The 25,045-nt window shown below is 37.1% G+C and overlaps 1 protein-coding gene across 1 annotated transcript in view; it reads left to right on the top strand.

The window, feature by feature from the left end:
* USH2A (usherin) overlaps positions 1-25,045 on the top strand; it is a 686,658-nt gene that overhangs the window by 339,287 nt on the left and 322,326 nt on the right. The window contains 3 exon segments of the mRNA XM_025420646.3: positions 7,470-7,629; positions 9,316-9,487; positions 15,419-15,566. Of these exon segments, the coding sequence (XP_025276431.3) occupies positions 7,470-7,629; positions 9,316-9,487; positions 15,419-15,566 (480 nt within the window).

Here is a 25,045-nt window from a genome sequence, read left to right as displayed (position 1 = left end):
CAGAGAGGGATATAAAGTCAAGAAATAAATAACATGGCAATTTCTGACATGTTTTGGTAATTATAATAAGTAACTAAACAAGGTAATATGACAGAGAGTATCTGGGGATGGTGGTGAACACACTGTTGGATTATCAAGAGAGAACATCCAGAAGAGGATGAACCTGAAGAATGAGAAAAACTCAGCCAAGTATAAAGAAGGAGAAAATAGATTTCACTTAAAAAGAATATACCTGCAAAGTCCTGGAGGTGTGAAATTGTAGAGTTAAAGGAACAGAAATACGTCTAGTGTATGAAAGGAATGAGGAGAAGTAGGCAGGTGTTGTTAAGTCAGCTAGTATTTCACTGACCATTCTCAGATTTCATGATAGGAGAAATAAGGGACCCAAAACAGTATATTATTCTGGGAATTGAAAGATCACTCTTCACTAATGATCATGCTTCTTTCTTCATTGAGAAAACTGAAGCAGTTATAAGATAAATCCCACGCACTCCTAGGACCACCTGGCCACCTACCAGCATTCATACCCACATAGTATGCCTTCTCTCCGATAACTAAAAAGTATCTGTCCTTGCTCTTTCTAAGTCCAAATCTTCTGCTTTCATACTAGATCCCATTCTTTCACATAATCAAGGCAAAGCTACAGTAAATTATCTCCTTTTTCATCCATTACTAATTTTGTCCTCTCTGTTGTTTCATTCCCATCAACATACAACATAATTTTTAATTCATTTAAATGATCTTTTTTTAAATCCCTGGACTCTACTTACCTTCCCTCTATTGTCTCATTTTTCTACTTTACAACAACATTTCTTGAAAAAGTTGTTTATATTCACTATCTCTGGTTCTTTTCTTGCTCTCTCAAAAATTCACTTGAGTCAGCCTTTGACACCTATAACTTCACTGAAACTTTTATTGCACAAATACCAATGCCTGACATATTGTTAAACAACGGTCAATCTTTGGTCCTTGTCTTATTTGATCTCTCGCCTTTAAAACATTTAATTAATTTGACTTCCAGATACTATAATCTTCTTGTTTTTCTCATACCTTCCCAGTTGCCTCTTTCTTTGTTTTCTTGGTTACTGCTTTACTCCTAGAAAAAAAAAAAAAAGAAGATACCAAAAGTTTGGATCATTATACCTTTTCTCTTTTCTATCTACACTCACTCTATTAGTGTCCCATCCACTTTAAATATAATATATATGATGATGACATCTTAAATTATATTTCAGTTCAGGACTTCTTCCTGAAATTCCAAATTTATATTCAAATTGCCTAATTGACCTCTCCATTTGTTTGTCTAATTATTATCTCAAACTTGCTGTGTCTAAAACATGAATTCTTTATCTTCCCCTTCAAAACTTGTTTTTTTTTTTTTTCCTGTGATCTTTTTCAACCAAATTAATGGTTATCTCATTTTTGCCTTTGTTCAAACTAAAAACCTTGGAGTCAACTTTATCTCCTTTCTTTCTCTCTCACATACTACCTCCAGGGTACAGAGGAATCCTATAGTTTTGCCTCTAAAACATATCCAGGGATCCCTTTGGAGGGATTTCAGCAAAATGGCAGCATAGGGACTTCTTGGTTCCTTCCATCAATCCCCCAATTCTCACCCCCACCCCCAGAAACATCAATTTGAAGAACTATTCACACTCAAAATAATCTTCACAAGAGCCAAGGATTTCAAATAAGGGAATATAGCACTTGGATAGGGCACAGAAATAAGAGAATATGCATGAAGGAGGGTAGGAAGGATAGACTCACATTACTTCCATTTATCCCTGCCCTAAATCCAGACAGCCCAGCACAGACCAAGACTCTCTCCCTGGGAGAAGGAGAGTAAAGTGAGCATCTCACTTCACTACTCCAGACCTACCCTGTTCAGCCCTGGGTTGAACCCTACCTAGGCTGGCTCCGTGTATGGAGCCATCATACTACTTGATTTCAAAATATGTTACAAAGCTATGGTATTTAAAACAGTATGGTATTGGCATAAAAACAGACACACATCTCTATGGAATGGAATAGAGAGCCCAGAAATTATATATATATATATATATTTATATATATATATATATGGTCAACTAATTTATAACAAAGGAGCCAAAAATATACAATGGAAAAGGACAATCTCTTCAATACATGGTGTTGTGAAAACTGGACAGGCACATGCAAAAGAATGAAGCTGGACCACCATCTTATACCATTCACAGAAATTAACTGCACTCAAGACTTGAATGTAAAACCTGAAGCCATAAAATCTCTAGGAGAAATCATAGACAATGAGCTCTATGACTTAGGTCTTGGTGATGATTTTTCAGCTCTGACACCAAAAGCAAAGGCAAAAAAATCAAAAATCAACAAGTGGAACTATATCAAACTAAAAGGCTCTGCACAGAAAAAAAAATCATCAAGTTGAAAATGCAACCTACTGAATGGGAGAAAATGCTTGCAAATCATATGTCTGATAAGGATCTAATATCTAAGTTGTATAGAGAACCCATACTACTCAATAGCAAAACAAACAGAAAAGCCAGTCTAATTAAAAAGTGGACAGAAGATCTGAGTAAATCTTTTTCAAACAGAGACATACAGATAGTCAACAGGTATATGAAAATATACTCAACATCACTAATCATCATAAAAATGCAAATCTAAATTATTAACAATGAGATATCACCTCACATCTATTAGAATGGCTATTATCAAAAGGACAAGAAAATAACAAATGTTGATAAGAAAGTGGAGAAAAAGGAACCCTTGTATGCTATAGGTAGGAATGTAAATTGAATGCAGCCACTATGGAAACCAGCATGGAGGTCCCACAAAAAAAAATTAAAACTAGAACTAAAATATGACCTAGCAACCCTACTTCTAGGTATTTACCCAAAGAAAATGAAAACATTAACTCAAAAAGATATATGCACCCCAGTGTTCATTGTAGTATTGTATTCAATAGCCAAGATATGGAAACAACTTAAACGTTCTCTGATGGATGAAGGATAGAGAAAATGTGACACACACACACACACACACACACACACACACACAGTAGAATATTATAAAATAATGAAGTCACTTGCAACAACATGGATGGACCTTGAGGATATTATGCTAAGTAAAGTCATACAGAGAAAGACAAATACCATATGATCTCACTTATATGTTGAGTTTAAACTAGATTTATAGTAAAATAAGCTTATAGATACAGATACACCCCCCCCACACACATACACACACAGGAATGATACTCAGCCATCTAAAGAGGAATTCCTGCCCTTTGAGACAATATGGATAGACCTTGAGGGCATTATGCTAGATGAAGTAGATCAAACAGAAAAAGACAAATACTAAATGTTTCCACTTATATGTGGAATAAAATAGCCTAACTCAGAACTAGAAAGCAGCATCATGGTTGCCAAGGAATTGAGGCCAGATTTGAGGAGAAGGGTAGGGAGATGTCGGTCAAAGAGAACACACTTCCAGCTATAAGATGAATAAGTTCTGGTGATCTAAGTTACAGCATGGTAAACATAGTTAACAATACTGCATTTAAACTTGAAAGTCATTAAGAGAGTAAATCTTGAACGTTATTACCACACACAAATAAGTAATCATATGCAGGGCATAGAGATGTTAATTAACCTTATTGTGGTAAGCATTTTATAATGTATATGGGCATCAGATCATCACAATGTACATCTTAATCTTACATATGTTATATGCTAATACCTTAATAGAGCTGGGGAAAACCCATATCCAGAATCTAACTGTTTCTTACTTATGACAAGTCTCCACTTACTTGATTACAATATCTTCTTAAATGAGATTTATGCTTATGTTCTCGCTCACTGTAGTCAATATTCCACCCAGCAGCCAGGGCGATAACTCATGAAATCCATCTGATTGTGCAACAGTTCTGTTCAAAATCCTGTAGGGTCTAAGTAGGATCTCAGATTCAAATCCCAAATCTGTGCAAAGACCTACAAGGTTCATATGATCTGGTCCCTCCTTAAAGCTCTGATGTCACCTCTTACTGCTGTCTGCCTTATTTGCTCAGCTGCAGCCACATTGCCCTCCTTGCTATGTCTGTGCCAGGCATGTTCCTCCTTCTAAACATTTGCTATCTGTTCTCTCTTGGAATGGCCCTCCCCATAGAATCCCAGATTTACTCTCACCCCTTCCAAGTCTTTGCTCAATATGTCACTTTCCTGCCAAAGCCTCCACTGACTCTTGCCTTTTACAATTACCCAGAATCACTCCTGATTCTTCTTGCTCTTTTCTCTGTTTTCTGTAGCACTTTTCGATTATATACCACTAACATCCTTAAACCCTGCTAGACATTTTAGTTAAAACCATGCTGTTTCCTATCTTCCTCATCCATAAACTTCATAACACTTTAGATAGTCTGGGGGTAAACCTGAACTATGAATGCAGGACTTGACGGGATTTGGTATTTTGGCCTTGGCTCATCACTCATACTGGGCCTCTGAAGTAACGCGACCCTCCCAAACATACTTACTTCTTCATCCTGGTCTCTCCCAGTCCCCAACAAGTTGCCCAATCCATAGAGGAGGATATTGTGTCATAAAAACCAGATTTGGATGGTAACCCTGGAACTAATTACTAAAAACCAGATATAGATGGTAACCCTGGAACTAATTACTATAGGAGGCTGGTGGGCATCTGAGGCAGATATTCCTGGTGAGTGTAGGAACTCATTTGGTGATCAAGGTCACTTTCAAAGTATGGAGGTATAGTATGAAAGGGAGTGGAGAGTGGTGCAATATGTGATAAAGAGACCTTGGAATATGATGATACCATAGTGATGCAATCTGATCTTACCAGCCTGAGAATGGTAACTAAGGATTCACAAAGGTAACTAAGAATTAATTAAGGATTTTTAGATGTGCAAGTCTGTTCCAACGAACACAGACAAGCAATCATCAGGCCATATTTGAATGGTATGACTTCCTTACCACCTATAAGCTGGGTAGCCAAACCCCCACCTCAACAAGCTAGAATGTAAGGAAACAAGAAAACTGCCCCACCACAGAGTCTGTTGGCCAAAGAACCATTATAGCATGGAGTCTCATTTCCACAGACCAAGACAATCTGAAATGGCCAGAGGGAGGCTCATGCAAAATATTCCGAAGTCACTTGGAATTGACCTCATGGAATACAATTTCGACAGAAGCATGTTCTTTGAGAAAAGTTAGATGAACTCTGATGTTCGAATACTACAGCTTTCTCCTAATTGCACTGACTCACCCATCAAGGATTCCTGCTTTACTCTAGGCTGTGTCTTCCTCAATTTTGCTCCTGAAAATGGATTTGGGGTCAAATCTCCAGCTTCCCTTTCCTCGGGAATGCAAGGAATTCAGACTGATAATAGAGATGGGCAATTGCTTGGTCACTGAGTTCCTATGGATCTGGAGAAGGTGAAGAGAACAGGAGAATGGCAGATAATGGTTAGCATATTTACTCATTAGAATTTGGGCCAGAATTAGGACCTGCTATATAGGCAATGTTTTTTTTTTTTTTTTAAGATTTTATTTATTTATTCATGAGAGACACAGAGAGGGAGAGGCAGAGACACAGGCAGAGGGAGAAGTAGGCTCCATGGAGGGAGCCTGACATGGGACTTGATCCCGGGTCTCCAGATCACACCCTGGGCTGAAGGTGGCACTAAACCACTGAACCACCCAGGCTTACTGTTGTTTGCATGAAATTTTCCTACAGTAAATAGTGGTTTACACTCACTGTAACATATGAGACCACTGTTCTCGTGATTCTTAACTTAGTAATTTTCATAGAATGTTGGTCCAAATGGAGGTCGTCCAGGCCTAACTCATGCACATGTGTTGCAGCTGAGCCTGTCATGTCTCCAGCAGTCCTGGGCAACGGCATCCTGCTTCACCACCAGCTTCAAATTGTCTTCTAACACATCTGATCGCATAGCTTAGGGATGCCCACTTCAGCTGGTATCACTGAATCCCAGTAGGATAAAATTAGAAAGAGAATAGGGCTGAATTCAAAGCATTGTGAATCTATTCTTGATGATCACTCTTTTGGTCTAGACTAACCATATTTAGCATAAAATTATTTGTGGGTTTTTTTGTTTTTGTTTTTGTTTTTTGCCTTGTTTTGGTGACCTACATGTTTAACCAACTGACTGTACTTTGCATGAAAATCAAAGTGTTCTTTTCTGGTTTACTTTTGCTGTCAGTCCAATACAAAATCTATTTCCCTAAATCAGGTTGTATTTCATTAATCTTCTAAACACGAAATGGTTAATGGTTCAAGGTTAATGAGGCTTAAAAAGATGTGTCCCTTAAATTGTGACTAACGTATTTCAAAAATATTCCGGGAAAATAATAATTTCTTCTAGGAGTATAAAAGTATGAATGATATTTAAATCTCAGTAAAGTTGACTGAACTTTGGTTATATTCATCAGCGAAATGATTATTGAGTACCTTTTTAATGATCATTTTAAAAAGACTTTTTTATTTGAGAGAGAGAATGCATGCGGAGTGAGCAAGAATGAGTTGGGGGAGGGGCACAGAGAGGGGGAGATATTGAGTGACTTTATAAATGAAGTGCTCAGGGTATTTCAGAGCTGAATTATTAAATTACAGATTGCCTTATTCTGATGCAAGGGAATCAACTGTTTCTAGATCATCTCATTCATTAGCTCCTGATTCATTTATTCAAACACATATTCAGAACCTACAATGCGCCAGGCACTGTGCTAGACACTGAGGATGCAAAATGAATCCTTCCCTCACAATGTTCAGTTTCATGGATCAGAGGGTCACGTAAACAAATCATCGTGACAGCACTATAATGCTTTGCAGAGGGTGTGAGCACATCCATGGGAGCCAGATCCGTGGAGAGGATAAGAGCTCCACCTTGTGCCAGGGGTCACGGCAGGATGTGCTAGGAATGTGTCAAGGTAGAAACAGGCTTTTGCACTGAGCTGGACTACTTGAAGGTCAAATAATAGTTGGTCAGGTGGACAGAAGAAAGGAGTTAGGCAGAAGGAATTACAAGCACAAAGTCATCATTACAAGATATGTATTTGCATTTCGAAAGCAACTTCTTCAAATATACTGTAAAAATAATTTCAATGTCTCATTTATTTTTTAACAGAACAGTTGAAGTCACTCTAAACTCAGAAAATGATTTACCTGGTCGTAGAGATTCGAGCAGACAGTCAAATTGTGAAAATGAAAAAGCTAAAGCCAGAGTTTGACTGACACTTGTCTATTTAAAAATAACCGTAGTACATTTAGAGGATAAAACAGCCTATATTTTATTGCTATTGATTTTTTTAGGGCTATTGATTCTTGTTTTAAGCTTGACTTTAACCGTTCTAAGAAGTAGGAATGTAGAGGAGGAATGAGATCACCTGAATAAAAAAATACGGTGGTAAATAAATTCTTTTTTTTCCTCCACCCTCTAGATTTAGCAGTATTTACACCCCACCAGTTCCTGCTCAGTGCCTGCACGCACGTGGGATGTACAAACAGTTCCCTGGTCATCCTGTACACCGCACAGCTGCCACCAGAACACGTGGACTCCCCACTTCTGACTGTCCTGGATTCTAGAACTATATATGTACAGTAAGTAGAAATGTCGTCTCTGTCGCACACAGGTTTATGCAAGAGTCCCAGTGAGCTCAATCAAGGGAAGGGTTTGTGACATAAAATTAATTTTATTGTGATGAAATGCATAGAAGTGATTAGTTCAGTGGTTCTGGGAACCTTTGATTATCACTTGCCAACTTAATTTCCATTTTGTCTTTATGCAATCAGGCTGAGCTACCTACTTACACAGATTCTGTGCAAACTTCAGCAAAGGGAAACTGACCACTTACAGGACTGCGTTGGGCTTTCTGTAGGGGAGGCGTTATCCATGATGAGCTGGAATTAAAGTATAAATATATGTATAAAAATAAAAATAAATATAAATATAAAAATAAATATATACTCTTTTTTTTTTTATACTCTTTTTGAGTATAAACTAGGACCTTCTCGTTCCCTTGGCAGTTGAAGTCAGAGAGAAGGAACTTTCGCCTCTAGGCATGTTCAGATTATTTTTGATATTAAGCAATTCTTACCCATTTCCTAATCTGTGATGTACAAGGTGTACTGTCCTACTGAGTCAAAGCTTAGCAACCTCTCTTGCCACCAGGTAATACTTCTTTCCATTCATCTCTGCGGATCTCAGTTTTCTCATCCATAAGAGAAGAGTTTGGATTGAGTACATTACTATATTCATTCAAGCTGGAAAACATTATGATTTATATCCTATTATTCCGGGTCTGAGCCATCCTGTTGGCCTTCGGTGCTGCCCTAAGCTGAGCCCCCATTACTTACAAGATTTCCCACGACTCTAAGTATTTGTCTGTTGACCAATTTCTATTTTATGATTTGTCCGGCTCAGTGTTCACTGACACATTGTAAGCCCTCTGTGGAATTCCCTCTACTTTTCCTTTTACCTACTAAATCCGATCCATCAAGTATACAGACTTCTGTCTAGGTAGTGTCTCACCTTATCCATGAAGTTTTATTTGACTGCTTCAGCACTTCAGCACTCACCTTCTCTGCATTCTATAGTGACATGTTAATTCTACGTGAGATTGCTGCATTTTTTAAAGAAAAAAAAAATTTTGAAAATTATATTATTTCTCTCTCGTGCTTCCATTTTTCATAAATTCTCAAATGTTCTACTTCTCTCAATTTTTGTTCTGTGGCTTAAGTTTGAAATCAAGTACGCACACATTTTTTTATATTATTAGCTAATTAAAATTATAAGTAACTAGAAAGCAGGCACTATGTCATATTTTCTTTACACCATTCAGGAGGGACATTTAATAAGTACTTGGGTTTTTTTTTTTTTTTTAAAGCTTTCAGTGTGTGTGTGTGTGTGTGTGTGTGTGTGTGTGTGTGTTGAGTGGCATAAATCCAAGTTCATATGCGTCCTTTAAAAATCTTGCACAGGGCAGCCCAGGTGACTCAGCAGTTTAGCACCTGCCTTCATCCTAGGGCCTGATCCTGGAGACCGGGGATGGAGTCCCACGTCGGGCTCCCTGCATGGAGCCTGCTTCTCCCTCTGCCTGTGTCTCTGTCTTCTCTGTCTCTCTGTCTCTCTCTCTCTCTCTCTGTGTGTCTTGAATAAATGAATGAATAAATAAAATCTTTTTAAAAAACAAATAAATAAATAAATAAAAATAAAAAAAATCTTGCACATTTCAGGTTTGACTTGAACGAATAATGGATAGTCATGCTATATTTTTCCATTCCCAGGTGGAAACAACCAAGAAATGTAAATGGGATTCTGGAGCGCTATATACTATATATTTCAAATCACACGCGTGATTTTACAATTTGGGATGTCATCTATAACAGTACAGAACTTTTTCAGGATCACCAGCTACGACACTTGTCCCCTGGCAACAAATATCTCATCAAGCTGGGAGTAAGTTTACTTTACTTTTGTCAGTTTCTCTTCCCTTCCCTTGCTGCCTCTCTCTTCCTATGTCCCATCTTCTCTCTCTCCCTCACTTAAAAAAAACCCAAAACCCGAAATACATGTATTGCTATTGAGACTGAAAACTCACTTCACACTGTAAATGGGAATGTGATCTAATACCTGCCTATTTATTTTGTATTATGCAAAAATGATAGCATAACAATCTGAGTCAGTAGATTTTCCCCAAATCTAATTTGGGATTATTAGAAATTATTTCTTCTTTATTATTTCCAGAATGTCATAATTGGTAAGGGCCTTTTCTAAAATGCCTGAATTAATAAGGTTATTTCCCCATGGAGCTTGTATTCATCTGGAAAACAATGTACAGTATGAAAATTTAGGTCTTATATATTAAAATTAAGGTTTAAATGACCCCCAGATATTCTGGATTGTTATTATAGTCTGGTTTACATTACACTTCTATCTCAAAAGAACAGTCACTTAATAAAACCCTAGAATCAACATACTTTAGAGGTCTTTAGACAGACAATAGCATTTTTTAATGCAAAATAGCACTTTTATACAAAGGTCTTTTAAAAGACCTTGATATTACTGTGGAATTTATACTCAGTGGTTCCCTTTGTTTTTTGATGAAATATAATCTTTTTTAAGTTTAATAGCACATCTGAAAATAACTGAATATAAACATGAGATTGTCCCTATTTGTTTTAAACACACTCTTCATTTTATAGCAATACCTATATAAGGATATTTGCTTTGATAAATGCCATAGAAAATATTCTGCTCTTGATTATGAATAAATTTACATTTATGTAGACACTGTGTATGCATTCATTTTACTTAACATGCTCTTGAATGCTCTAAATATTATACCACGAGAAAATAAACTACATTCAACTATTGCTAACTGTCTGACCTGACACCACAAAACAAGGACAATCAGACAATGTTTAAAATCCTATTCAGAACTGACTCCATGTGCCTAGGTGTTCAGCACACGGATAGGCTTATAAAACAGCATCTTTGATTGCTTAGTTGTATTACTCAAGATGTGAGAAATGATTTTCAAAAACTTGATTTTCAAAAACTAATACAGAAATCCACACTATTCTCAAAACAGTGGTAATATCAAAACCCAGAAAAGACTCTCTTGCATAGAAACAACCAAAATTAAACAGAAATTGTTGTGCTCTTTGGTGTTATCAGGAGGCAAATGTGAAACAAAGTTCGACTCCCAAGTCAATTTTTAGGATATGCTGGGCGATCAGTGAAAATCTACTCAATCTCCAATGTTTTATACATCTATAATATCTTGAAAAATAAATACCACTACATTGGGAGTCTAGTCCCCTGAGTTTCAATTCAGATTTTGCTACTAACTGTGTAACCAAAGACAAATTCACTTAATTGCACTGATTTTTATGTTCTTTAAGCCTAAAATTAGGGCTTTGGATGAAATTATTTTTAACGTCTCTTTGAGCCCTAAAAATTCCATGACACTAAATCATTCTGTGATCCCAAACAATATTCTATGGAGTCAAATGAGATCTGTCAGCCACTGAATAATGTTGATGCAGGACGTCATAAAGATGTGGAAGTCCTTGCCCTAACTCTTGTTAGGGAAATAAATTTGCTCACATTATTTTTTATTTCACTGTATTTATTAGTGGAAAAAATATACTAATATTTTTTTAGAAAGTATTCAACTAAAAGGTTTTTTTTCTTAACTCTATAACAAGTAAATTAAGTGAACCGGAACATTTTAGATTCATCTTGGTTAATTGAAGGATTATTGTATATGTCAGTTTCGACATAATAACGGGCTTTCAAGGTCATTAGATTAGTAGATGGAAATTAGGTTCTCAGCCAAGTAAAGTTGCCTTTATAGGTAGTCTTAGCATGTTGAAAGTTCTGGAAAATAAAACACACAGATAGCAAAGCCTTAAATAATAGAAGAAGATACATGAGAATTCAAACCACTGTGGTTTACTCTAGACTCAGAGACTGTGTTACTTCAAGTAAGTGGCTTCATTTAATTTTTCCTGTTAACTGGATTATAAATTCCTGAAGGGTGGAGACAGAATCTTTCAAAATTCTGTCCGCGGAGTCAAGCACAGTGCCTAGTAGAAACTGGAAGCTCAGCAAACAATTCTTGAATAAATGGATGAATGAAGGAATACTAAGTATATATATTTCATAAAGAATCTGAGATTTCATCAGAAAGGGAGACAGAACATAAAGACTCCTAACTCTGGGAAACGAACTAGGGGTGGTGGAAGGGGAGGAGGGTGGGGGGTGAGGGTGAGTGGGTGACAGGCACTGAGGAGGACACTTGACGGGATGAGCACTGGGTGTTATTCTGTATGTTGGTAAATTGAACACCAATAAAAAATTAATTTATTAAAAAAAAGAATCTGAGATTTCTGATATGAATTAAATGATTTGCTGTAAAATGTCAGAGTCGGGGACTGTGTGGTTCCAAGCATATGCTTTTTCTCCTAGAAGAAACAGCATAATGTGTCAGTACACTCAACAAATGGTATTGTGGAATGTGGTAGCTCTGAATAAAGATAATAAGTCAGTAATTAAATGAAGAAGCTAGTAAGACAGACAAGTAGCAAGATATGTATGGTTTGATAATTTTCATATTTCCGTGAGACATTTACCTCTTGATGAATGTTAAATGTTAAATACTTTTCCTGGAAAGATTCTTGGAAATGATGAGCTTAATTTTTCAAAAGATCATTTATAGTAACATGGCCTTGTTCTTTTACTTCATACTTTAAGGTATGCTGCATTCTTAATATCCTCAGAGCTTACTTACCTGGAAACAAACTATTGAAAAAGGGAATGCTAGCTTTGGATGTTCCTGATAGTCATCATTTCAAAATAATCGATACACATTGATTAGTTACTCATTTCCTTATACCAAAATTCAGAGTCCTGTTTAACCAGAAGTTACTGGCCATTTCAGGGGTGGTAGTGTGACTTTGTCATTTAACAAAAACAAAAATTTTTAAATAAAAAAAAAATTTAAATAGCTTGAGAAAAGCTATAGGAGATGGATTAAAATACTTTATTGTAAAGGCTCAGAGGCTTTCAAAGACCTTGTCTCTTCATAAAGGCATCTTTAATCAAAATCCCACTATTTAGTTTTTCCAAACCAGACTTTTAATCAGCATTCAGTTTCATTGCATGCAGTGACCTCTGGTGCTAGTAGGTCAAACAAGATGCTTATTGGTCCAATTTAATTTAGATAATATCAATTAAATTTGACCAATCAGAAGCGACTTTAAGAGCATTTATTTCCTTGTTGAAGGAATTGCTCACCTACCACCTCTAAATACATGCAAAAAAAATTGGAAGAAAACCAAATAAAATATTTTACAGGTAATTCTGTTATTTCAGCAGCCTCTTTATAAATTCTGTTTTATTTGCAAGAAAAATTCTCTTGTAAACTCCGGATTCTTAGAAGCCTCCTTTGTCAAATTATGAGTTTATGGATCTTAGATGACATAGCCCAAAGATCAATCCTTCCAAACCAGAGGATGTCTTTATTTACCCCAAAAGGCATCCTAAAATTCTAAAAACATCCTAAAATTCTCAAAACAAAGTAAATTTCAATTCACATTTTATTTTTAAACACACACACACACACACATATATATATAATTACATGTCTTATAGTACAATGTTTCTTTGAGGAGAGTTAGCTGGGGGCAATTCTTCGGACATAATAAGAGAAATAATAGTGACAAATAGACTACTGGAATTAAACCCCAATGTGTTATGAGTGTAACAAGAATATGCTCCAACATTTTTCCCCTCCTAAAGAAAAAAAATCTAGGAACTGCAAGTGAATAGATTTCTCTTTCTCTGAGGACTGAAAAGAATGTTCTATCATTTTCCTTTGATAATTTGGCCTTCCCACTTGGTCTCTTTTCATGACATGTTTTCTAGTGGACTTTTAGCATGTTTGAAATGTTTGGTTTGTTTTTAATTTTTCTGTTTTAATGTTCAGGTAGTTATTTCTGGCACTAACAATGACATGTCCTAGAGCTTTGAGTCATAGTTTGGCCACAAGCTCAATTGATTCCTCTTTATTTGCAAAGATTCTGTTCTTAGGAAGAGGATGGTTTATCTCTTCCATATATATGCACATGCTGCAGCTGAGAATTAGAGGGAACCCACAGAGGTTAATTAGGTCCCAATCTTAATGCAATTTCATGCCCAAGCTACGGTTTAACCCATCAGAAACTTGCTTACGCTGATGAGAAATTATCCTGAAGATTTGGCTACTGTTGTATTCTTACAAGAAAACATGAAATTGAGCTCCATGTCTACTGACCATTTAATATTTACATTTATAATAGAGACTTTGCAACAACTTGGCAAATAGTATACTGCAATGTAAGAAAATATCATTTAAATTAAGTCAACTCTATCTTATTTTTAGGGAAAAGAATTTCAACTGTATTAAGTATCAAAAGGTTGTTCCCTCAATATCAAGCTGAAAAGCAGGGGAAGGCCCAAAGAAATAAAAAAGTTTTTAAATTTTTTTATACTAGCAATTTCTACCTTCCATGAAAATGGATAAAATAACTACCCGCTTTTTACATTGTCCTATGATTTTGCTTCATTTTCTCAATCGGTTTTTGGTAAATTTTCGTGCTTTTTGAAATGTTTTTAAATTTGATTGTGTAAATTACAGCGGAACATAAAGAGATACAGAACAAAGGTTAAGTGGGGTTTTCAAATATCTGTGTTATATAAAGATATGATTGCTAATATTTGCTAGCAAATATAGTCTGGAAAAACCCTGTGGGTCTATCTTGGCTTCCTGGAGAAATGTTTATCCAATAAGGTAGCAAAAATATTTTCCTAATACACTTAAACATTTATCTTGGAATTACTTGAAGTTAATTATGAGAGTGCACACAGCAGTTTCCAGGTAACTTTTTATTTTAAAATTCATTTATTTATTTGAAAGAGAGAGAGGGGGAGAGAGAATGTATGTCCATTCGATCAGGGGGAAAAGCAGAGGTAGAGGGACAAGCAGACTCCATGCTGAGCCCAGAGCCTGACATAGGGCTCAGTCCCATGACCCTGAGATCATGACCTTAGCTGAAATCAAGAGTCAGATGCTCAACCAACTGAGCCCCCCCCCCCCCCAGGTATCTTTCACATCCAGGTTTTCATTTATGGCATTATTAATACCTTATTAGGGAATGAGAGGATTCTATGATCACTATGTTTGTTGGCTGTGTAATGAGCCCATTTCCTCTGGCACATGAATCAGTGATTCGACCCTTTAAGCCATTAAACAGTCATTCAACAACTGCTTTGTTGCTGATATATGAGAAATACTATTTTATTCAATTTCACATTGTATTATACTTTAAACATATTGGTCACGCTATAGCAATAAAAGGCAATTATATTTGTTGTAGATCTTTTCTCTTACTCAAAATCACTTGTTTTACCTCGAAGTGGTTTCAGTCTCTATACAGCCCTCATGGAGTGTGTGCACACGCATGTGTGTATGCGCGTGCGTGCACTTAATTCATTCTGGGAAACTCTGTGCAAGGCTAATTTCATCAGGGCTATTCACCTAGGTCATACATGCCCTATCTCAAGGTTCCAACATAGGATGTACTTGTAATTCATACATGCATACGTTTGGGGTTGTTTTCTAACTATCAGAAATGGCTATCTTATGTCCTAAAAAGCAATAAATTAAATGTCAAACATCAGCATTGAAACAAATTTATTTGGTGGTGGTGGGTGAAGGGTGGGGAATCAAGAAAGCTGTATTTCAAAGAATCTGGAACTCTTATTATGAATTCTCTTTTTTCGATGCTCTACTAAAACTTTTGGGACCTAGAGTGAAATGTGTTTTTTTGCATTTCTCCTCAGGCTTGTACAGGGGGCGGGTGCACAGTGAGCGAGGCCAGTGAGGCCCTGACTGATGAGGGGGCACCCGAAGGTGTGCCAACTCCCAAAGCGCACTCCTCTTCACCTCACTCCTTTAACATCTCCTGGACTGAGCCTGAATATCCAAATGGTAAGTGAACTCTTTTAGCCTCAAGTTAAAAAGATGATTAGCAAAGGTAAATTAATATTCGAAATGGCAGCTTATATGTGGTGCTTAATTTTTAATGATCATTTTAGCACATAAAATACCTGAGATCGTATCATTGTCTGCAGTTGGGAGATTGTAGTTTTTAGGCTAACACACAATTTTGGTGGCTCAAAAGTGCTCCCTTTTGATAGTTCTTGTGTACTGCATCTTATTGTTCAATACAATCCAGAAGAGGTGTAGAGAACAGATGAGGAACGAAGTGCTGTTATGACAGTGATGCTATATTTTCACTGACTTTTTGTTTTGGACAGTCATTAGTTCGTTCTCGGAGAGGTAGAGAGATGGAAAGTCCATGCACATAATCTATTTCAAAATGCTTTTGCTTTAATAAGTTTTTCTTAAAAGAGACCACCACTTGGAACTCTGCGTTTTTAATATATTATATGTAGATACTTGAACCTGCAGTTTTTAAACAGTGCATATATTAAATACATAGGTATTTATACTTAACTTCAAGTAGATTGTGTATATTCCTAAGTGATATACACATCTTTGCACAGTTTAGAGAATTAAGTTAACCAGTTAAAGTTGACTAAAATAAGATCTTGTTCTAAAGAATTTGTAATACCTTGGAGGTAGGAATTACTTCACTCATTTATTGAAAATATCTTTAAGTTTCACACAATATGGTGTCATTATTCCACACTGGCAGGAAACTTATTTAACATCAAATTTTGTTCCCTTTTCAAGACTTGTAACATCATAGGAATTGTTTTAAGTAGCTTGTTACTGAAAATTGAGATGGCCTCGTTTAGCATAGCCAAAAAGAATGGAAGGGAAAAAAATTGTAAATTTTATTAGTTTGTCTTATGTTTACTATGGTATTAATTATTCCAGTCATCTCATTTTAATTAAACTTTTGGCAAATGCATTAGATATGTTTGAGGTAATGGAGAGAGCTCAAATAATTAGAGTGAGTGATTATCTCCGTTATTGAAGTGATGCCTGTACTGTTACAAATTTCCTAATAAAAAAATAAATGGATCTCTATTTGATACTTACATTAAACAGTCAGAAAATCTTGTCATAGTTCGTGCTCCACAAATGTATCTAGTCCATAGGTGGCAATGCAAATGGTAGTGATTTATTCCAATTGGATTGCTGTTCATTGCTATTACAGGATTTACATAGTAGAACATTCTCCTTCATACCCATGTGTTGTGGCACCTGGAACCACAAACTGTACTCAGAATCCCAGGCAGACCAGAGAATTACTTTTGACATTTCAAAGCACATTTGTATATTATGTTTTGTGCATTTACAAGCAGTTTTAAAATATATTCATTGAACCAAAAAGAATTTGAGAGGTTTTGGAGATTTCCGTAACACTTTCATTGCATTCAAAAGTCTTGTGTTTAATCACATCAGAATTTTCTAATTTTCTTATGTTTAATCACATCAGAGATTTCAAAATTTTTATTGTGGGGCAGTGGTTAAGACACTTAAAAGGTAATAGTGTTCATTTAAAAAGTAACCAACTTTTGCGCCACTCCTTCTCTCTTCACTTTCCCCACATTTTCCAGGGTTTGATTTTTATTGTCTATCGTCTGGAGAGGGATAATCTGATTGTTGTTAAAAAATTCTCCTCTAAAAAAATAAATAAAAATTCTCCTCTACTTATTTGTAAAGCCCCCATACTTCCCCCTAAAAACTTAAAGAATAAAATACTAATTCTTTAGTCTGATATTCAGATCACTCTCAATTTATGACTCAAGCTGCATTTACAGAGCCTTGTAACACATATTCCTTTCTAGAATACATATGACTTACTGAGGGTTGCAAGATGTGGGTGCGGAGTCAAATAGGCCTAGAGACAAAGATTATCTCTGCTGTGTAGTAATGTGTTACTTTGGGAAATGTACTAAATTCTGTGAGCCCCGATTCTCTTGATTATAAAATTGGAGTTGACAACCCCTATTTTCTTTGCATATTTACCTGTGGAAACCTAACTCATTCCTCAAAAGTAAACATGGGCCTCTTTTTTATTTTTTTAAGATTTTATTTATTTATTTGAGAGAGAGAGTACAAGTGGTGGGGAAGAAGGGGGAGGATTGGCAGAGAGAGAGGGAGAAACAGACTCCCCGCTGAGCAGGGAGCCAGACTTGGGGCTCGATCCTAAGACCCAGAGATCATGACCTGAGCTGAAGGCAGAAGCCTAACACACTGAGCCACCCAGGTCTCCAAATGTGGGCCTCTTATTTCATAAAATTGTTCCACTCTACTTGAGTCTAGTGAAGCTTTCCCTCTTTTCTTGATGGCACATACTTTGTTCGTCCTAGGTTCAAATTTATCTGTGTATGTGTCCAATGTACCCAACAGATGATAATGACCACAAATCAATCATTTCTCTTTCCCTTCACAGAGCCTAAGAGTATGTTGTACTTTCTGTTGGCACCTAATTATATTTTGTTCACTTAGTTGTCCCTTGTGAAAAATTGCATTTGATCAAGAGCATGTATACTGTAGAGTGCTCTCTGATGATTCGACAGAAAGAACAGAAGTAGTTGTGGGCCAATTCCTGGAACATATTTGTTTGAAATGTATTTGTTTCTGGACCATATTTGTTTAGCTGTGTGGGGTCTGACACTAGGTTTTTCCTTTAGGAATTTGCATTTTTGCATTTGAATTAAGAATTTTTAATTTTCTTTCTAAGGTATACATAGGTCAAATTTAATGGAACTAGGCCCATGTTGCAATTTATGCTATATTTTAGTTGCTTTTTATTTTTTGAGTCTTCTGCAGAAGAGTAATACATTGCAGCCTAAAATAGGTTTCATCCTTATGTTACTAAAGAAACCCTCTCAAATTATTTTAAATAGTGTTTCTCAAACTTATCTGATCATTGGAACCATCTTAGTGGCACTGACTGAAGAAGTAGGCTGTAGTATCCACCAAAAGTCCTGAATAATCAAAATGTCCCTTTGGCCTGGTTATCCTAAAATGCTCATGATTATTTAAAATTCACTCTACCTGAGACCACTCTCCTTAGGACCCTTTCTTGAGACCTCCACATGGATTTTTATTATCCTTTACTTTGAGCATATCCAAATTGATTTCTCCACATGTTCTCTGCCGCTCTACCTGCCCTTTCTCCTGTGTTTCTCCTTTTCCTGGTTAGCACAATCCAGTCACGCCAGCCAGAAACCTGGGTGGCATTCTTGACATCAGCCCTTGCTCACTCCTGACTTGTCTTACCCCCCATGACCCTCAACTGTACTCCTCTAATGAAGGTCACTGATATTTCTCACCCAGATAACTTTAAGAGCTTCCTCACACCCTGCAAAAATCTGGATTTGTTTATTCAAAGTATATTTTTTTATGATCCACTTGGTGCCATCATTCTGATGATACCAAGATGAATTTGCCTAATCCTTGATCTTCAAGATACAGGGATTCCTTGAGGGAACAAATAACAGTAAGGTAGGGATGTGAATAAGGTGCCAAATGTATGGAGAAGAAGCTCTCTGAGGAGCCCTATAGGATGTGGGAGTGTCATCTCTCTGGGTCTTCATTACATGTGGCAGCTCCAGAGATACATACGCATTTAGACTGACATGTTGTGTAACAGATGCTTCTTGCAGGGGTTTGCACGCTCTGGGATCCAAAATCTTGACTCTTTTAGTCAGTTATACACCTAAATAGAATATTTCACTAGGGCTTACTAACATGAAAAAAAATATGAAGAAATAATAAACCCACTTTCAGTAATAGGAAGTATGTATGTTTCCAAATATGTGTCCATATGTGACAAAATGTGAGAGATATAAAAAGTTCTGATATAAATGTCTAGTTCTTGCCTGTCAAGCAATTGGTAGCCTTTAGCCAGCATGGCTTAGGTAACAGGTTGTCTGCTTTTCATAAATGATTCTGATTTAAACAGTCACTTGTGACTCATCAGAGTCTTATGATAATCCTGATCCAGTGGCTAAGAGAATGGCCTCTTGCCCTTCTGATTTCCATTCTCTTTGTTGTCTCCCAGCCTGCTCCTACTTTATAGCTTATGCTGGGAAGCTTGCTCTTTGCTTCAGGACATGCTTCGTGTGCTCTGAGAATTTTTCCTGTTCTGGAACTTTTGTTCTGTGTTGTACCAGCAGTTCTAAGAATAGTGCCTGACCCACATAATAGATGCTCAATTAAAACTTTGCTGATTAGCACTATCAAAAGAAAAAAACAAATGCACAGAAAATAACAAATGTTGACAAGGATGTCAAGAAATCAGAACCTTTGGGCACCATTGGTGGGAATGTAAAATAGGGCAGCCATTATAGGAAACAGTATGGAAACTTTCTCAAAAAATTAAAAATAGAATTACTGTGTGATCCAACAATCCCACTTCTGGGTATTTGTCCAAAAAAATTGAAAGCTGGATCTTGAAGAGATCCTTGTATACCCACATTCGCTGTAGCATCACTCACATTAGCCAAGAGATGGAAGAAACCCAAGTGTCCACAGATGGATGAATGGAAACAAAATGTGGTGTGTATATATATACAATGGAATATTATTCTGCCCTTAAAAAAAGAAATTATCATGTGCTCCAACATGGATGAACCTTGAGGACATCATGCTAACTAAAGGAAGCCAGTCACCAAACGATATGGCATGATTCCACATATATGTGGTATCTAAAGTCATCAAACACATAGAAACAGAAAGTAAAACTGGGGGCAGGGGTTGGGAGGAAGAATGGAGGGTTGCTAGTCAACAAATATAGTTTCTGTTTTGCAAGAATAAAGGGTTCTAGAGATCTGTTATACAACAATGTGCATTTAGTTAACAATCTGTACTATGCATTTAAAAAGGTTAAGATGGCAAATTTTAGGTTGTGTGTTTTTTTTCTGCCACAGTTGTAAAAATATGATATAGAGAGGATATAATAAAATGCAATACGCCTTTATACCAGAAGAACAAAAGGTTAAGGGCTGTGTTAGTTTAAAGCAAACAAACAAAGGTTTCAATTAATAGTAACATAAAGACAGATATGTAAAATATACATTTGTTAAATCAGAATCAGATTATGCTAGCTGGCCTGTTGTGCAACTTGCTTTTCTCACTTAACAACGTGGTGGAGACCTCTTTCCCTGACAGGGATCAGGGCTCAGCTCTAATGTTTCAAAAGGCAATGGAATCCTGGTGACTAAAACCACAGCTTATGTGACCCATATTTTATCAGTGGATATTTACGTTTCCATGATTTTGCTATTATAAATAATGCTACTTGCTATTAATTGCCTTAGTCTACCAAGTAGTCTTTTTTTTATTAAATAAATTATTTATTTGAGAGAGAGAGAGCATGAGTGTGGGGAGAGGGGCAGAGAGAGAGAAGGAGAAGCAGGCTCCGCAGGGAGCGCATCAAGGGGCTCTACACAGGGTTGCATCCCAGGAACCGGGGATCATGACCTGAACCAAAGACAGCTGCTTAGCCAACTGAGCCACCCAAGTAGTCTTTAAGTACCTGGTCTTTATCCTTGATTCACACCTAAGGTTTTGCTTTCCTTCAAAGTGTCCTACTTAATTCTAGACCCTTGCCTCATTTACCTGGAAAAATGGTGTGACACTCTAGCTCTGTCTCTCTAATCAGAGCGCTTGGCATCCACGTTCCCTCTGCACGCTGCAATTTCAGGCAGGATTTTTAAACCCGGATTTTTAAACCCGAATAAGAGCCACTTTTAGGTAGATAAGAACCCTTTATTGTGTAGCACCTGGACTTTTCTTTTGTCATAACGCCAGCCATCGATGAGCTAGTAGCACAAAGGATTGCTGTCTAATAAATTTAGTGACCTGTGTTGTGAAGATTACAATTGCATGATTATAATTATGCTTTTGAGAGCTCTCAAAATCTCATGAGCCATAGTCCCTTTCAGAAGCCAAGGCCTTAGAATCTGTAAATATGTTTTATTTGCTCACACTTGAAGTCCCCCTTGCTAAAATCAGCATAAACATCTGACTACAGCAAATTCATTCCTTGTTACCTCGCATAACATTGAGTGACATTTGAAACTAATTAGAATATTTTTAAAATAGTAGCCAGAAATATAGAATGTGAAATTCTCATCCTTTATTAATATTTACAATTGCTTGTAACAATCCACTATCCTTACCTAAGTCAATTTACTAAAACAGTTTCCCTGTTAGATTGTGACCCACATAAGGGTAGGGATGTGCCTTGTTCCCTAGTGCCAGCAATTGGCAGGGTGCCAGTCATGGGTAGCTGTTAAAGGAATTAATGTTTACTGATGATAGGGACAATAATAACATGGTGATTGTGTGGATGTGAGAAGCATAGGCATATGCAATCATACAACACATGTAAACACACATTTATGATTGTCTTAGAATTATGTAACTTAGGTGAACGATTTCAAAGGTAGCAGAAAAGCATCTCTCCCTTGGCCTGCAGAAGGCTCAAAGACCCGATCATTTGGCATAAGATTTCCTCAGCCCAGTGATTTGTTGAGATTCTGAAGAGACCATGTGAAACTGGGTCTGCTTTGCACACCTCAGTGTGAAAGGGCAGATTGTTACTGCCATCAAGATCAGGTAATGTCAAGATGCGCAGGGAAAAAGGAGAGCTGGGCACCCATTAGGCAGGGTCCCAGGGACCTCATGAGAAAACAAAGAGTACTTAAGGGACCTATGAAAATATTTTCCTAATTCAGCTTCTTGTACTGGGCTGGTGTTTTGAGAACTCATAGACAGATATGTACTAAGACAATGGCAACTGTGTCGATAAGAACAGAAAGAATTTGGGAAGTTGATTGTCTTTGCAGACTTACACATAGCCTTGAAGCCAGTAGAACATGATTGAAAGAGCATTTAGTTCAGTTTGTCTTTTTTTTAAGATTTCATTTATTTATTTAAGAGAGAGCAAGCGAAGAGCAAGTGCAGGGAGAGGGGCAGAGAGAGAGGGAGAGTCTTGAGAAGACTCCCTACTGAGCTAGGAGCTGGGCACAAGCGGGGCACCGGGCTCAATCTCACGACCTTGAGATCATGACCTGAGCCGAAACCAAGAGTCGGATGTTCAACCGACTGAGCCACACGGGTGCCCCCATTTGGTTTAGTTTTTAAGCATACGTATGATTTCAGAAATGGGTGGTTGAAAAATAATTACAGAATTTTATACACATTCTGTATATGTCCTCCTTCACATTAAGAGATGATAAGAAAGAAATAGGCTTTTATAATATATACATGAAAAGGTGTGTATGTAAATACTAAGTGCTTCACCCATATGAAAAAAGAAGTATTTGATTTCCTACCAACCCTGATGGTAATAGTAGTAATAATAGATACAGCTTAGAACTGTGTGCACGACATTTTAATCCTCACAACCAGCCATGATATGGGTATCGCTATTCTAACATTCAGATGTAGAAGCTCAGATTTATAAGTATTAATTGCTCAAGACAACTAATAAAGTAGGAATGTAATACCAAACAAGGTGTGAATGACTCGAAAAATGCAGGATTTTATTTACTATACTCTCCTGCTTCTACTTTTTGTAGAAAAGCTCATAAATCAGGATTCCATGTAGCCACATGAAAAAAAAAATTCTTTTTTAGATACTTTGACTTGTTTGATGCATCATTCTCAGTGACAACACTCAACATTCCTAAGATCTCTGTTCTGATTTTTCTCTGGTTTTGAAGAAATAACTATTTTTTTCCCACTTTTTATGTTGAACTAACTTTATTTTTAAACAGCCACAGTGCGATTCGATTCTCTTTCTGGGAAATGCTCAGTTTTAATAGGAGAAATGGATTATAGAATTCAGCGAATCACTTAGGAAAACTGCCTGACAGTTTTGAGCAAACCTTGTGTAACTTTTATGAAACACCTCCTATCAGTTTGTCAGGTAGGATTTCCCAAGCACAATCTTTTTTAGATTCCGTTGATTCCATTTTTAGGAGAGCATAACAGTAATAAGGCATCATTCCACAATGTGAAAGCTGTTCTCTCTTTTCCTTTTTAATTGAAGGATCAAGTATTCACACAGGGAGATATCTGCCACATTCAATCATCATCTGGACCTTGGGGGAAAGCCCACAGTTGATATTCATATTGCCAGGCTGTACTGGAAAAAAAAAAAAAAGGAAACAAACAAATATGCTTGGAGCATCTATATTCACTATCCGTGTTATTTTTATGACGCACTAAAGCGTTGTTGTTTAATTCTTACAGTAAACAGAATTCTTCAGTGTAAATAGAGATACCTTGTATTAAATTTACATCGTATTGTACTTGTATTGAAATTCCTTGGTTAAGGATGACAACCTACTGAGCACCTTAGGAAACACAATTTGACAGAACAGGAGGAAGAGGCACAAAGATACACATCCCAGTGGATGTGCTTTGTGGACAATTATGATTCAGCTTCCCTGTGAGAATTAAACACCTTTGAGATCCTACCATCATGGAAGGAGAAAAGTGATAAACCTGAGACTGCTTACCCTGGTGAGCCAGTGGGAATTAAAGATCCATTTTGTGGATTATCCACTGAAGAACCAACTTTGAAGAACTGGATTAAATACGCTGATCCCCCTTACCACACAGCATGATATTGTTTCATTGTGTTGGAGCTAGCTTACCAATTATTAGCACGAGAGAATGAGCGAGAGAGAAGGACAGAAAATACAAAACACTGCAGCATAATGCATGACCGTAATGTTTTATGTTAGATGTATATATTTTTGAGGCTTCTCTGGATCCACTCTTTGCTCTTCCACTCTTTCCTGTATCCCACGAAGTTGATCTTTCCTCACAGAATCAGGGAACTCTCTCTCTCTCTCTCTCTCTCTCTCGCCTCCTTTTGGTTTGTCCATGGGCTCTGGCAGCAGCATCCAGAGATGACAGGGTGGGAGGGGATTGGAGTCTCAGGATGTAAAGCCTTTGTTCCCTTTCTACCAGGCTCTGGGCTCCAGGGCAATATTCCTCCATCAAGAGGTACAGCTCCTTCCCAATGGCCCTTTCCTATATTTCCAGCTCTTTTATTTTTTTTAAAGAATTTATTTATTTATTTATTATTTATTTATTTATTTATTTAAGAGAGAGATTGAGAGTAGGAGCAGGGGGTGGGAAGGAGGCAGAGGAGGAGAAGCAGGGAGAAGCAGGGAGCCTCATGTGGGGCTCGATCCCAGGACCCTGAGATCATGTCTTGAGCCAAAGGCAGATGCTTAAGGAATGGACTGAGCCACCCAAGCACCCCATAACTCCAGCTCTTTGTCCAGGTTCCCAAATCTGTTCTCATCCTTTCCCTTGCAAGTTTGAGGATGTTTATGGGCTCCTACTTTAATGGTTAACATGGTCTCCTAGGAGGCCTAACTATGACCCAGTTGGGATGGCATCATTACCGCCCAGTGCTTTCCTTTTACTCTGCCTGTAACTTTGTAAATGAGTTTGAG

The sequence above is a fragment of the Canis lupus genome, chromosome 38 (assembly GCF_003254725.2).
Source record: "Canis lupus dingo isolate Sandy chromosome 38, ASM325472v2, whole genome shotgun sequence".
Classification (NCBI taxonomy): domain Eukaryota; kingdom Metazoa; phylum Chordata; class Mammalia; order Carnivora; family Canidae; genus Canis; species Canis lupus.
This window is presented reverse-complemented; position numbering and strand designations above follow the sequence as displayed.